General features: G+C 41.0%; 1 protein-coding gene across 1 annotated transcript in view; it reads left to right on the forward strand.

Moving 5' to 3' along the window:
* ZNF407 (zinc finger protein 407) overlaps positions 1-15,959 on the forward strand; it is a 373,176-nt gene that overhangs the window by 239,155 nt on the left and 118,062 nt on the right. Inside the window, 1 exon segment of the mRNA XM_033087370.1 lies at positions 9,655-9,833. Within this exon segment, the coding sequence (XP_032943261.1) occupies positions 9,655-9,833 (179 nt within the window).

Consider the following 15,959-nt stretch of genomic DNA (forward strand, 5'->3'; position numbering starts at 1 on the left):
TAAGTCATGAACTATACCATTATTTTTAAATGTCTGTTTTACTTAAGTGCCCATAAAACTACCATTATTGTCCATTATTTTTACAAGTTGAACTCTATTATTTGAAAAGTCAGAGTCTTACCATGCACCCCACTCCCAGCCCTGCCCCTGCCCTGCTCCCCTGAGCTCACCACTTGTAATCATATTTTTGTCCTGCTGGACATAACCAAGATATCTGCTTATTCCTCTGTTTCTTGGTTTATAGGCGGCATCTGGCTGTTTTAACAGATCAGAAAGTTAGCTCAGTTGTTCCATTTCCCACTACACCTCTTTTCCCTGTTTTCCTTACAGTATTCCTTTTGGTTTCCCAAGTGATTACTTTTACAACTTGACTTACCTTACTTAAGTCTTTTTCTTGATTGATAAATGGAATCATTCTGTGTAAACATGAGAATCTTTGCCCATAGGGATTTCCATCTCTGTTCCCAACGTAGGTCAGCTATACTGTTTCTTTCATTGTTTGTAACATTTACATTCTATACAATACTGCATAATTCATTTGTTTTCAAAATATATGTTTCAGTTATACTCTCTACATGAGTGAAACTTAAAAGATGTTCTCTTGAATAATCCAAGTGATCCAAAAATTTACTAAGCAAACATAGAAGTTTCCTTTAACTGGGAAACTTTTCCATAAAGATATCGTGTTTCCCCGAAAATAAGACCTAACCGGACAGTCAGTTCTAGTGCGTCTTTTGGAGGAAAAATTAACATAAGACTTACTAGTTTGCCTGGCTTCTAATACCCATTTAATGCATTTCTATATCTGTATAAGTATATGCATAGAGTTTTAAAGAGCTGGAAGGAGCCATATGTGCATTTATCTGGGACTTGCTTTATATATGTATTTTTCCCCCTTCTTCCGCCTCTACCCCCTTCACGATGGCTGCCGGCCACTCATGCTGGCCACTGGCGGCCCCTGGCAGCACACAGCAGCCCACGGCAGCTTACGTCAACCCTCAGCTACCGGCAGCCCAGCTCCAGGGAGAGCTGTTGTTCACAATCTTAGCTGTAGAGGGCGCGGCTCACTGGCCCATGTGGGAATTGAACCGGTGACCTCGGCCTTAGGAGCACAGCACTCCAACCATCTGAGCCACCGGGCCGGCCCTATATTTTTAACTTACTAGTATGTCTAGGAAGTTTGTCCATGGTAGCCCATAAGGCTGGCCTGATCCTACTTAATGGCTTCTGTCCAACAAATAAGGAAGAGTGATGAGTAGCGCACAGGCCAGGCCGCACTCAGCAGCCTTCCTGGGAGAGAGTCACGGTCCTCGCTGTTGTCCCTCCCCTCGGCCTCTCTCCTCCCTGCTGTTCTCTGGGGCAGCACTCTGGGACATTGCAGCATTGCGCGTCAGAGCGAGAAAGGCTCTGGCCCAGGGTTGTAGGACGCTTCGGCTCCAGGGGGGCGGGGGGCGCCACCTTCATGGCTGTGTGTGCAGGCTGTGCTGGGCAGTCCCATGAGCTGGCCCCCCAGGTCCCTGCCTTGTTTGGACACCACTGAACATGGACGGTTGGGGAATGCCATCTCTTTTCCTGTGGTCAGGCTGTGCCTTCTCATCCTACTGGGATGTGATTGGCTTCCGTGGGCTCCAGGGAACACCTGTTCCTACTCTTGGAGGCAGGCTGGCCCTGACGTCTCAGCAGTGTGAATCCCATAGTGTGACTCACCATACATTAATGACCCATTTCTCTGTTAACTGACGTCCAATTTCAAAAATTTCCCTAGTGTTTAGTTGTTATAAATAATGGTTTCATGATTCTCCTTGTGGATACATTTCTGGAAATTGAACTCCTATATCCAAGAGTGTCTTTGTAGTTTAATTTTGAAAGCTCTCATCAAATGTCTTCCCACGTTTCTGCTCACTTGTACTGCTATCACTAATGTTATCAGTGTGCCTAACTTGTGCCCTGCTGTTACCTTAGGCTTTAGTTCGTATTTCTTTGTACTCACTGATTACCTTTTAATGCTTAGGTAACCATTTGTAGATCTCCAGTTATGAATTTCTTGGTTATATTCTTTATTCAGTTTTTGAGATTTTAATGTTTTTTTTCTTATTAATCATAGGTACTCATTTTGTAACCTGTGTATTAGTCATTTGTTGTTACATGTTGGGTATATTTTCTCCATCTCTTTGCCCTATCTTTTAATGGTATATCTGATGTATTATGGTATATAGCAGTTTTAATTTTTATGAAGTATATTTTGCTACATCTTTTTGTAGCATTTAGGTTTTGAATTTTATTTAGGAAAGCTCTCTCCAAACAAGATTCTAAAAATATTTTCTTCTAGCACTTTTATAATTTAATGTCCTTATGTTAATTTTAAAATCCAAATAGCATTTATTTGGCATGATGTAGGATGATAAGAATCGAATTTAGTTTTCCCCATGTAGTAGACAGTTGACTCAACACCATTTATTAATATTATAGAAACCATCATTTCCCCATGGATCTGAAATGACTTTTTTATTCCTTATATACATGGATCCCGGTGCTCTCTATCCTGGTGATGTACTTGGTTCAACACTCCAAATGACATTCATCTATTTGCTAAACATCGTTGATAAAATGTACCATTTTAGGCAAAGGAATATGAAATTCTTTATTCTTGTAGCTTGTCCAGTTTTAAATTTAACCAGCACAAGTGCTCAGTAACCTAAAATTATCAGGCTCTTTCCTTATGGCTTCTTTAGCGAGAACCGAAGTGGGGGACGACCGCGTGCCTCGGGCTGTGCTACATGAAATGGGAAACAAGGCGGAGCGTGTGCGTTGGAGGCATTCTCCCCACTCCGCTGCTCCACAGCTTTACCGCAGTTTCTCTCTCCCATGAACATTTCCAGTCTCCTTAGACTGGTTTTTTGCCCAGTAAATTTATAATTAAATACTGCTGGTTAAAAAAATGTGATAACTTCTTAAGTTTAATTTGCATAAAGATTTTCTTTGGATGATTGTTCATTTTTTATTCCTGTTATACAGATATCGTAGGAACCCCTTTCCGCTGAGCTTTTAGAGAAATGTGTAGCATAGTGTGTAGTATTGTTATAGTTAGTGTGTAGTATTGATATACTTATTCCAATACATAAACTTAACCACAGAGTATTTTTCAAGGATATAAGTTCAAAGAGTATATTCTGAACAGACAGGAAAAAATTACTTTTCTAAACATACACACCATATAACTTGGGAATTTGTTTTTATTCAAATGAACTGAAATTGCTTTTCATATACAGTAGGCAAATGGCTAATAATGATCCAGATCGTTGAACTGTCTTGCATTTAGTAGAAAGACTAGTAGTAGTAATAAGAAAGTGAGTTTAGTACCTACCGTATTTTCCAGGCATGTTCAATATCGTTTACCTTAACCCTCAGGAAGCCTATGAGATGTGTATGTTATTCCCATGAAACAACACAAAAAATGCTCCATGGTCAGAAAGTTTGGGAAGCAAAGTGTTAAACACAACTAACATGTTTTTAAGTAAAACTTTCAGTTTCTTTTATGTCAATTCACCCACATAACACTCCAAATTGGTACTAATAGATCAAGACAACCATTACTTTCCCACAGTAGAATCTGGGAGTGGAGAGGCTGACGCATAGCTTCCCTTGAGGAGAGAATCCAGTGTTCATTTAGGATCTCTGTGCCAGTGGTCTGTATGTTCATCATCTGTTTTTATACCATATGTTGCATATATTTTCTCTATTTCTTTGCCCTGTCTTTTAACTTTACTCATGATGTATTATGCTATATCTGTGTGTGTGTGTGTATAATGTGTGTGTCTATACACACACAGACATATGTCTGTATATGTACACTCTTTTGGGCGCTTTAGCACGTGCCATCTGTGCCTCACTCTCTGCATTTCAGTTTCTTGATCAGTAATAAAATATTATCGATACACACTAACTAATACATAGAAACTGCCTGATCGTGTCCTAGTGATTGTGATTTATTACTGGCTCAGGTGTCTCTGCTTTTGCAGTTAGCGCATTAACTCCCGGTGTTTGCCGTGCCTGCTCGCGACCGCCGACTTGTGACTTGTGACTTGTGACGTGATGGTGGGCGGGCAGCGGTGCTTTGGAGGAAGAAAGGATGCAGAGAGATGCACTCTACCAGACGTGAGCCTCCTGCAGCCTGCGTCATCGGAACAGATGGGCGCATGTGGAGGCAGAGCACAGGCCTCACACGCACACCTCATTGTATTGTGCTTTATTGCAAAAAACCCAGACACTGCATTTCTTACAAGTTGAAGGAAAGACTCTCCACCAGCAAAACGATTACGACTTGCTGAAGGCTCAGAGGATGGGTAGCATTTTTTAGCAATAAAGTATTTTTTAATTAAGGTATATGCATTGTTTTTTTAGATGTATGTTATTGCACACTTAATAGGCTACAGTATGGTGTAAACATAACTTTTATATGCTCTGGGAAACCAAAAAATCTGTGTAACTCACTTTATTGCAATAATCACTTTATTGCAGTAGTCTGGAATCAAACCCACAATGTCGCCAAAGTACGCCTTATAATAGAAAGCCCAGAATTAGCTTCAAATAAATAAAATATTGATGAGGGTGTCATTTGAAGTCAGTAGGGGAAGATGGAATAGTAATGACAGGTATTGAGAGATCTGGCTCGCAGTCTGGAGCCACACTTTGCCCACACTCTAGGATTATTTTGAAATGGACCTTGTATTTAATAAAACATAATGCAACTATACAAATACTAGAACCAAATTTGAAGTGATTATTTTATAACCTCCAAGTATGGAAGCCAGAACGAGAGATGAACAACAACAAAAACAAATGTTCACTTTTTGAACGATACCAGAAACAAAGTCAAAAGGAAAAATTAAAATTAAGGAAAAAAATTTGCAACTTTGTCACAGAGTCAGTCTCCTTAATATATAAGAGAATGACTAACAACCCTGTAGAAAAAAGCAGGTCGAAATTATGAACAGACAATACATAGAAAATACATAATGTCATTTCAGTTTTTGAAAAAGTACTTAACCTCATTTATTACAGAGAAACGCAAATTTAAACTTTTAAAAATTGAAAATTGAAACTCCAGTGAGCTACCATTTTTTACCTACCACATTGGCAAAAATTCGAAAGTTTGGTAACACACTACATTGGCAAGAATGTGCAGAAACAGGCTCTCTCAAACATTGTTGGTGGAAGTGTAAATTGCTCCAACTCCTCTGGAGGGCAATTTGGCAGAATTTATCAAAATTACTAAAGCATATGCCCATTGACACTTGAAGCAATTCCACTTGGCGTCGTGAGATTCTCTTGGCACCCTGAAAAATGGAAAATGTTTTCCAGGATTAGTCTTTGCAACCTTGTTTACTAGCAAATGGTTGGGAACAACCTAAATGCCCGTCAGTGGAGGATCAGTTAACTATGGTACACCATGTCCTTACTGTGAAATAGTCACAGCGACTAAAACAGGAGAAAACGTAGGTGGGAGGCAGTAGGAGTGCAGAGAGAGGCATCAGGACACTCCTACATACAGGAAGAGCCCACGCTGCGGTGTCAGGTGAGGGAAGCAAGGTGCCGACGTGGGTTATGGTAACAAGTTCATAGACAAGAAGTGGGGGGAGAATATACAGCATGTGTGTTCCTTGAAGGGGTCTCTTTTCTCCCAGAAGGTGGATGAGAAGGTACGGATTGTACTCCCTGCGTAGTGGGGGCGATGCGGGGAGACTGCCTGTATCTGCTGTTGGACTTGGATGTTTAAAATACGTGGGTGGATGTTTGTTGGACAACTTCAGTGATGCTTTTTTAATAACCAGAATAAGATACATCAAAAGAGGGACAAATACTTAGAATTGTTTTAAATTTCCTTCTCCTTAGGTTTAATAGCAAATGTAATTTATGCATTTGTGTTAATAAGCAGTGAGTTAGTGTATAGTGCTGACAAGTAATTTTGTGGCATTCTGGAAGTACTTGTGTTCTATTTATTAATGTAAAATGCATTGCCTTGGAACTGAGTAAAATGTTTCCTTCATACGTACGTTTTAAAGAATTCCAAAAATGAGTCAGCTCCCATCTCAGATCCTTGTGCTAATTGCCCAGCCTGCTGTTCTCTCTTGTGCTCTCTTCCTCCCCTTCCCTTCCCCCACCTCCCCCACCCTGTCCCCATTCTTCACCAGTCCCACTTCAGTTGTGCCTTCGGGTCACTCCTCATACAGGAAAATCTTTTCTTTTCTCTTTTCGGGGAAAATCATTTTCGGGCTGAATACCATTCAGAATTATTTAGCAGAAGGTGTCCAGTCTATTTCTTGCTCCCTCAGTCGTGGGACCTGGCTGCATATTTAACTTTGTGTTAGTGGTATCCTGAAGCATAGGTACTGAAGTTTGCCTCAAGTCTATAGACTCCGCTTCAGACGACAGTGACATCATGCGTTTTATCTTTTACTTTTAGGCTTGAATAGTTTGATTGTGTAGGTGTGGAAAGCTCCTTTGTGTCCCAATATATTAAAAAGTTACGTATTTCATGACATTAGATATGGAAAAACAGATTACGATAGCATACAAATGCACTATTATCCATGAAATATGTGAAATGTGTCTTTTCTATTGCAGATAAACATTGCCTACTTTTTCTCCTTGTTTATATGTTTGTGTGTATAAAACAGAATTATAAATATATATACACAGATGCATTATATACATAAAATATATAAACGATATGTATAGCATAAATAAAATATACATGTACATATGTATAAAAATATGTATGTGTGAAATGGTCCTTAATACCTTTTAAAATATCAAGTTCCACACCACTTTTTCTTGCTTGCACCTATATTTTTAAATAAAAAGAAGCCTGCCACTTTTTAAAATCCTCCTATCCCCCTTACTTGCTTCAGTAATAGTCCCAATTATTTGATTCCTCATGCCATTTAGGTTCTAAGATTTAGTGGTTTATTTTTGTCTAAGATGCACCCTTCTGAAAAACAAAATATTCTGTTTTCAAAGTCATCTCTCTTTTTTCACTAAAGATTAAGATCCATTGCTTGTATTGTCCACCATTTCATACATTGTGTATCATACATTGAAATGAGTGTATTTTGGTAATTTTCATTTCTCCACCTGATCAGTGATTGTCTTTGATGACTCTTAATGCCTCTCTTTTCCCATAAGGAAATAATATAGGTGGTACCAGAGAATCAACAGTCCTAACAAACAGCACTAACTAAGTACAGTAGTGGCTTTTTGTTTTCCCTCCCCAATGTCAGTAAACAATAGTGAGTTAAGGGAATCATTTGGAACAGTTCACCCAGCTGGTTGGGAAATTGAAAAAGTGGTCCTTTTCCTTTCAATTATCAAAAAAGTGGACGTTTGTTTCATCCACCTTCAGATATTTTCCTGTTACTTCTGTCAACACAATGCAGAGCTGTTATTCCAAGGATATTTATACATTTAAGAGACTCTACAACCCCTTCCTTTTCTTAGAATGTGCTGGTGTTTTTGCTGTGGAAATACCACAAGGACAATGGGTGTGGTGTACCTGAAAATAACACTGGCCTTGAAAACGGAAAACCTGCGCTGAGATTCTGTCTTAACAGCTTTCTAGCCATTGACCCTTGATGGTCCACTGGTCTCCGGGGTAGTCCCGTCCTTCTCTGTAACGTCATTCGAAGTCTGCACGCCAGGAAATCCTGTGAGAGCCTCAGGTGGCGAGGCCACTGGCAGGCGTGTAGAGAACGTTCGGTGCTTCTTCAGTCTTTCCCTCTCCCAGTGAGTATCAACTAACAATAGGAGATTGATATATAAAGCAAGATTGGTAACCCAGTAGTGACAAGAAAGAGAGAAGCGGTGTGTGCCAGTGCTCGCTAGTGGTCTTACGTGGAGCCTAAGTTCTAAGAGAAACTTAAAGCTGTCAGAGCCCTTGTCAGAGGCAAGCGGGAACCCTGAGAAAATCTCTGCCATTCTAGTTCCTCACCTCCTCCTCCTCCTCTTCTGTCTGGTTATTTTAAATGTTTTTTAAAGATGTAAGGAACATATAAATCATTAAGGTCCATTTGGAAAAGAGCGAGGGACATTGCTGTAGCTGCATTAGCATTTTGTGTGTTTCTAGTCTAAACACAGAGGGATCTGTGTCTGGTTTACTCTTCCTATCCCTGTGTGGTGGGCAGGCACACTTGATGGCAGACGCTTTCCCACGGGAATATCTCTTGGATCCAGCAGAGGACTGTTCCAGTAACACAGGACATTTCCGCTTCATCCAGAGTTGGTAGGAAAGGACGTCCTGTCCCCATCGTTTGTGGAATTCTATCCCCAGTGCCATTTTTATGAACTTGGCCTTGCTTAAATGGTACTTCTCCATACTCTCGTCATCAGTGACTCTATAACGTGTTTGATGGGCCTGGGGACTTCTAACGTCCTTTGCTGCCTTTACGTGTGAGTGAGGGCGTACATGGCTGCTGTGAAATTGGTGGGTTGTAACCATTGTTGCTTTCTTTAGCATTATTTCCCAGGGTGTAGTCCCTGGAAAGTAAACATTGTGATGTGGTGGAATATTATGCACAGATGCCATCCCCCTTGGAAGTCTTGAGGCGATGTAGCCCTACATTGTAGAGCCTTCCAGAATCTGATGTGCGTTCTGGCATGTGATCGCTAACTACCATGTCCCAGCTTAGTTGGTCATGGAAGCTGTTCTTAGATAACATCTTGCAGGTTTCTGCCTTTCACCCATCCCTCAGGAAACACTCATACACATAGTGCTCAAATTTCTCCTGACACTTAGTCTTGCTTTGGGGGAAATCTGAGGCCAGCCTGATTTTTTTTGTTTCTTTCTAGTTCAGCCCCCTTCCCTGCTTGCTTGAATTTGTAGGGCTCTTTTTCCTACTCTTCTAACAACAACGAAGACAAAAGCAGCTGTGTTCAGAAAGGGTCCGATGCAAAGACTCCTCACGGAGCAGAACTGCTCCTGATCCCACTTTCCTGGTCATTTCAGGGCTGTGTCCTGGGAGCTGTAGGAAAACAGTGGGCGACAAGCCCACTCTTAGTTTCAGGGGCACGTTGCGTACCATTGTTCGATTTTTTTGGTCCATCACTCTTATAAACCTACACCAATACGGAATACTCGCTGACACTTAATGCGTTGTGCAAATATGGGGGTGCGGGACTGTTTCTAGCTACTTTTCCATCTTTAAACTGTTTTAGAGCCTTACTTGGAAGCAGCTCACTGGATGAAACTTAAAAGCCAAAGCTTTGTTGTTTCCTTAATGCTCTAAATGCAGTGGAGGAGATAGTGCTTTCCTCTGTACTGCTCCTCCCTCCAGTAGAAAGGTGAGTTCTCAGGGTTCCGGAAGTTCCTTCACTGCCCTCAAGTGCTACCAGAATAATTTGATATGAAAATCAAAGAACCTGGGATTTTGTACTTCCGGTTCTGCCTGGAAATGAATCACTAAGGTGAAAGACCAACTTAAAAGTGAGCAGCAGGATGACCAAAACTACCAGCCTCATCAGATGGAGGTGTCACACAAATTAGTTATTAGATGAGTACAACACTTAGCGAGTCTACTATGTGTCAGCTAATGTCATTATTTGTGGTCTAATGTTACTGATTTGACTTTAATTCATTTACCTTTCTTTTTTCCTTGATAGGTCAAACTGTGCTGAAAATATCCGCAAACACATTTTGCACACTGGCAAGCACGAGGGGGTCAAGATGTACAACTGCCCCAAATGCGACTACGGAACAAACGTCCCCGTGGAGTTTCGGAACCACCTGAAAGAGCAACATCCTGATATCGAAAACCCAGACCTGGCTTACTTGCATGCAGGTAAGGGACCGAGACAGTTCCCACACTTGCGGTGTTGAGGAGGATTTCATTTTGTCTGTCGCAGTAGTCGTAGTGCTGTTTGTCCATTTCCGTCCTTTATTCAGAGGTAAGAGAGTATGTGATAGTATCTGCTCTGAGACTTACAAGGAAGCGCGGTCCAGTCTTAGCCCCCTCACTATGAAAATGGGTCCGTTCGATTATGTTTCATCAAGAGCAAACAGGGGAATAATTATCCCAGGACAGCAAAGTTAGTAATAGCAGATGTTCAAAGCACAGTTGAACAGAAATTATGGTAGTTGTTTGTGCTTCATATTTTGACTAATTGGTAAAATTTTCAATTTATTTAAAAAAAATTTTTGTGACTTAAAATGTTACGCCGTGCCCGTCTGTCCCACGTTTTCCAGTGACGACCTGGAGAGGAAAAGAGTGGGACTGAGGAGAGAGTAGAACAGAGTGCTTGGGGGAACGGAGTGCCTGCCATTCTCCCCCAGAAATTAGGAGGCCCTGTTCCCCGGGTTTTAGGGACATGCTGAGATGGCAAGGCTGCCAAGATTGTTCTAGCCACGTTGGATTGGAAGTCAGATACCTGGAAGGGTCTGAGGTGGGGTGCTCACTGCGGGTTCAGCACCTCTGCTCCTACAGCCCAGCTTTCTGTTTCGTTAACAGACGTGCCTGGCGTGCTGAATTCTTACTGTGCAGACCAATGAAGTGAGGGACTATGAGTTCGACACCTTATTTCGGGAAGTCCTTACCCTGAAGGAAACGTAGAGAAAGTTCCGAAGTGTAGCTCAAACAGTGCAGTGTTTGCATACTACCCGGGGACATGGGGATGCTTTCGGAGACGCTTGGGCATCCCTTAAAGCTGTGCTTACTCTCTCCTCTTCCCTTGTTGGCTGTGTGGACACTGGCAGGCTGACCTCATCGTACCTCACACTGCTCATATGTAAATCTGTATGGTAGTTTTGTTTAAAGGATCAGTGTGAGAATTTATGGCTGTGACACTCTTAGCATAGCACCCTGTACACCTAGCGTACTTGGGGATCGTGGGTCGTGTGCACATGCTAGACATGTGACGGTAGTGTTTGAAAGTCATAGGAGGTTCCACCTAAAATGCAAGACTTTGTTTGTAAAATATGTAAACAACATTTGCTCGTATACTATCTACGTTAAAGGAAACAGAACTTGATAATGATTTGAGTTAGAATAATATTCTTAATACGTTGGACAATGTCTCCATATAAGGTTGTTTTCTGCTGATGTGTTCTTTCCTACTTGTTTATGTTCGTATGATCGACTATTAAAGTAATGGTAGAATGTTTGAGTTAGTAATCTCTGTTGTATTCATGGCTGTTTTTTTAAAAAAACAAAAACAGAGGTCAGTGCTCTTTGCATTTTGGTGTGGTTGTTATTGGCTATGAACTAGACAGTTTATCAGCTTCACTTCACAAAAGCAGATGAAGTCAATGGAAGTATCTCTTGGTCATCAGTATCCATGGGTCCTTCATTAATATGAATGCATGACAATTCACATGCAGAACTACTGCCTATCAGAGAGGCGCTTCCAGAAACCGCCCAGCAAAACCATCTCAGTTGATCGAGGCTTGTCAGCAAAGTACCGTTTTCCCGGTGACATCACTGCGCCTGCTTGTCAAAGTGAGACATTGCCGTATTCTGTCTCCCGTCCATCGCTCCAATTAGACATTAAATGTGGGTTATTCCCCTAAAATAAAGACCCTCTAACTTTTAAAAGAAGTAGACATCAAAGGAAAGGGGAGGAAGCTAACTGTGGGCTGCAGAAATCCATTCCTTTCCTTCCGCACAGAAGGAAGACGGCTTGGCTTTTGCTATTGCTGCCCTCGTGCTGTGTGATCCTAGTGGTGTGTTTGAGACATCATTTGCATAAAAAAGTTTTAAAAATTTATGCCAGTTTCCTTGTGAGTGGGGGGGTGCACATGTGTGTAGTTTTCTGTTTATATTTTTATAGTTCTGTTAGAAACTTTCTGCTACATACGTCACAGTAGCATCTCGCAGTATTTTCACAGAGGAAATCCATATGGTACGTATGGGCGTCAACTGCTTATTCCTCCCTCTGCTTGGCAATATTGCTCTTCAGTGATATTTTTGCTTTGATAAGCTTAGTTCAGTTAATAAAAAATTGGAAAAGGTAAAGGTTTTTAGACTGACTCTTAACCTTGTAATTCTGAGTCATTTGTAATACATTTAAGGGTGTGTGAAGCGCGTCTTCCGAGTGTAAGATGGTGACTCAGACTGTTGGTGATCTTCCTTCCATATTGTTTGGGGCACCACAGGTGATGGATCTGTGATGGGCGGAGCAGGGAAAGGTCCTGCTGTGGCGTGAAATCCTAGGAGTGCTCTGTGCCCAGCTTTGAATGAGACTGTCAGCTGCCTTCTCTGGAATCTGCACCAGGAAGGTATTGAGAATTCGGTAGCCCCAAATTCAGTGAAGCATGTTGTGTAATTCTTTTAATAAAAGATTGAGTTTAAAATTCCCCCAAAACATGATAATCTCAAGATCCATCCACGTTGTCACAAATGGCAGTGTTTCTTATGGCCGAGTAGTATTCCATTGTGTGTATGTACCACATCTTTTTTACCTAATCACCTACTGAAGGACACTTTGGTTGTTTCCAGGATGGTAGAAAAGGAAAAAGGGGGTCAAATATACAGTGACAGAAGGAGATTTGACTCTGGGTGGTGAACACACAATGCAGTCTATAGATGATGGATTATAGAATTGTGCACTTGAAACCTATTTAATTTTATTAACCAATGTCACCCCAATAAATTTAATTAAAATAAATAAATAAATAAATAATAAAATTAAAAATAAATAAATGAAACTACCCCAAAACCAACACTCTGGTCCTGACGTGGCTATGCCATGCATATCAAACATCTGAAAGACCATTAGAAGGAAAATGGTAAACAACAGAAACAGAAAAGATTATAAATGATGTCATTTGGGTATTTTAAATTTTAGTTGAGATACTGTGTGGCAATTTATACAGTAAAAGAAGGCATTTAATTTTTGTTGGAAAACAGCTCTGCAGAAGGCGATGTCCCTGGGGGTGTACCCTCTGGGGGTGTCTACGTGGAGATGGGCCCGCAGTTCTGTGGGTGATGGGATGGCTGCAAAGAACACAGAGCCAGAGTCCACGGGAGACCAGATCCACGTCCCCATGTGCCACTTTGTGACATTGGGCCGTTCTGCTGACATCTCTGGGCTTCCGATTCCTTATCAGCGAAGTTCGGAGTCTGCAGGAACAGTCTCTCAAGTCGCTTCAAGCTGTAGCGTTCCCAGGGTTTCTGTAGGCCTAGCCTGTGGGGGAGGCCAGGTTTTCACTGCAGCTTTCACCCCCTTGTTGAGTGATGCTGCAATCTGTGTTTACCCTCTGGGTCTCTGGAGTCCCCTCTGTAATATGGGGACAGTGATGGCTATGACACAAGAACTTTCAGATGATGTAAGCTGGTGGACATGATAAGACACTGCGCCGTGGGGGTTCAAAATTCTCTGTTGCTTCTGTTGAAGAACCAGTCTTCTCAGTAATTTTCAAGAACTAGAAGAATGATTTTGATGTCATTTTCCATTTATATTCAGAGAATGAAAGGCTATATGTAAGCTTAATTTGGGTTGTAGCTTTGTTTGGAAAACAAGAGAAAGTGGTTATTTTTTAAATAAAAGTGGATTATTAAGAAACATTATTCAATATGCAGGTATTTTGGGAATTTCTAGTTATCGTTTTCTTAACTATCAAAATAGTAATATAAATGGATTTCTAGCATACATATACTGTGCTTGCAGACATAATATAAATTATTTCAATTCCTTGAAAGTTGTTTGTGCTTTCTTCATGCCCAGCGTTTCATGAGTTGGGCACATGTTTGATGTTATATTCTGTGTTCTCTATATGTCACATAGGTCAAATTTGTGTACTGTGGTGTTCAGATTGTCTCTATTCTTGTAATTTTTTATGCTACTAGCTCTATCAGCTATTAAAGTTGCCCACTATGTGGATTTGTCTATTTTTCCTTTTAATGCTATTAATTTTGTCTTTACATATTTTGAAGATATATTGGTGGTACTCAGAACTTTAGGATTGTTTTATCTACATGCACATGTATGATAAAGAACATACATGTATTCTCTTAGAAGTATGAATGTTCCCTTTTATCTGTGGTAATACTTTTTGCCGTCATTCTGTGCTTCATGTTGATACAGCTCCACCAGTTTCCTCGGAAGCAGCTTATAGCTTTATCTGCTGGGATGGTTTTAATCTTTTGTGTGGGAAGTAGTCTTTTCCTTGAGTATTTATACTTAATATGATTATTGATACATTCATCATAGTCAGAAACCGGAACTACCCAAATGTCCATCAGATGGAATGTAGGATGGTTGTACTTACCTATTGGGACGGAATGCTGCACAGTGAGAAGGATGAACTATATCCAAAGCAAACACACGAGTAAATCTCACAGTAATATCTATGGGTGAACTAAGCGACACACACAGGAGCACATCCCATATGGTTCCACGTTCATTAAATGTAAAAACAGCCAGTGTCTGGTATGTGGTGTTAGAAGCCAGCAGGCCCTGGGGACAAGGACGGGATGCATTGATGCTGTTTCTTATTCCTGATGTTGGGACCCTTTGTCCTCTGCCAGAGAAAATCCCCCAGGCTCATCTGTGCGCTGTGCACTTTCCTGCATGTACGTTTTTTGTTGTTTAAACTGGATTCACTTACTCTGCAGGTAGCTAAAGAGGTTCATTTACGTCCGCTGTAGATCTAATGAGATTTGACCATCCCATTAATCCCCACAAAATTGACATTAAAGTAAAGTGGGCAGAATTCTTTCTGTCACTGTACATTGTAATTTTTTTCTGTTTAGTGAAATCCATTTCATCTCATATATGACCTTTACTTGATCTTTCTAATTTTAGCAGTTGTACCTCTACCATCCTGTTATCCCTGAGTAAGCCCGGTGTTCGGCCATCGCACTTTGAGAAGGAGTGAAATGTACTTTTGTGTTTGCGGTGCAGGGGCCCTTCAGTGGGCCTTAGATGGTAGATCTCAGAACACTTACACATGACCTGAAAGAGGGCGCGGTGAAGAGAGGGGAGGCCGAGGAGAGGCCTGAGGCTTCCATCCTGACTGTGCCCAAGAGGCGGTTTTGTCCCGAATTTCCAGGTGGCAGACATACATGTGCCTCTGCAGCTCACCTGGCGTGCTCGCTGTGCAAGTGATGCTGGCTCACTGCCTGAGGTGGCGGGGCGGCTGCGCGAGACTCTGAGGGCTGGGAAGCTGGTTTAGTTCTTTCCTGTTTCTCTGCAAAGCTGGGCTTTACGTGTAGTAGATGTTTCTGTCTTTTCTTAGGCTAATGATCAAATAGCGTTCTTTTTGCAGGGGAAATGGAGCTTTCAGTGATGACATGGGATTGCCCTATTTCTTTTATTTTTCTGCTGCCATGGTTTTTTTTCTTTATCATTTAAATTGATGTGATTTTCATCAGTTTTTATAGATTAATATTAAGACTTAATCATTTAAAAATATACATTAGATAATTACTGAGCAGTATGATAGCAGATGAATCTATCACACTGTCTTCACAAATTGGGATTTTTTTTTCATATTCTTCTCTAAAATAATCAATCTTTTAATTGTTTAGAACACATTATTTAACTGCATTCCGTAGCATTTCCCTCTTGCTCACTTATAAGAATAAGATTGTGAAAGTTTGACTCTTGTCTAAACTCCATATCCTTATTCTTTCTAATGGTAACTAATTCGGTGCCGTTTAAACTGCTGTACTGAGTCCTTCATTCTCTCCACGTGCAGCACTTTGCACTTGGGGAGATTAAATTTCATATTCCACCTCTGAGCCATTTGCTTAATCTACACAGTTAAGATAAAGCAGCTACAGCCTTTGTGTCTTAGCCATTCCCTCTCATTTAGTAGCATATTCAAATTTCCTAACAGGAAGGATTTTCTCCATCATTAATTAACAACATTAGTGTTCTGATACATGACCTTGTAGGAGGTAGCCTTTGCCCATACTTCTTGGCCCTCTATTTTTAACCCCGTTGCTTTCATCCCCTTTTCTTAGATG

Source organism: Rhinolophus ferrumequinum, chromosome 19 (assembly GCF_004115265.2).
Source record: "Rhinolophus ferrumequinum isolate MPI-CBG mRhiFer1 chromosome 19, mRhiFer1_v1.p, whole genome shotgun sequence".
NCBI classification, from domain to species: domain Eukaryota; kingdom Metazoa; phylum Chordata; class Mammalia; order Chiroptera; family Rhinolophidae; genus Rhinolophus; species Rhinolophus ferrumequinum.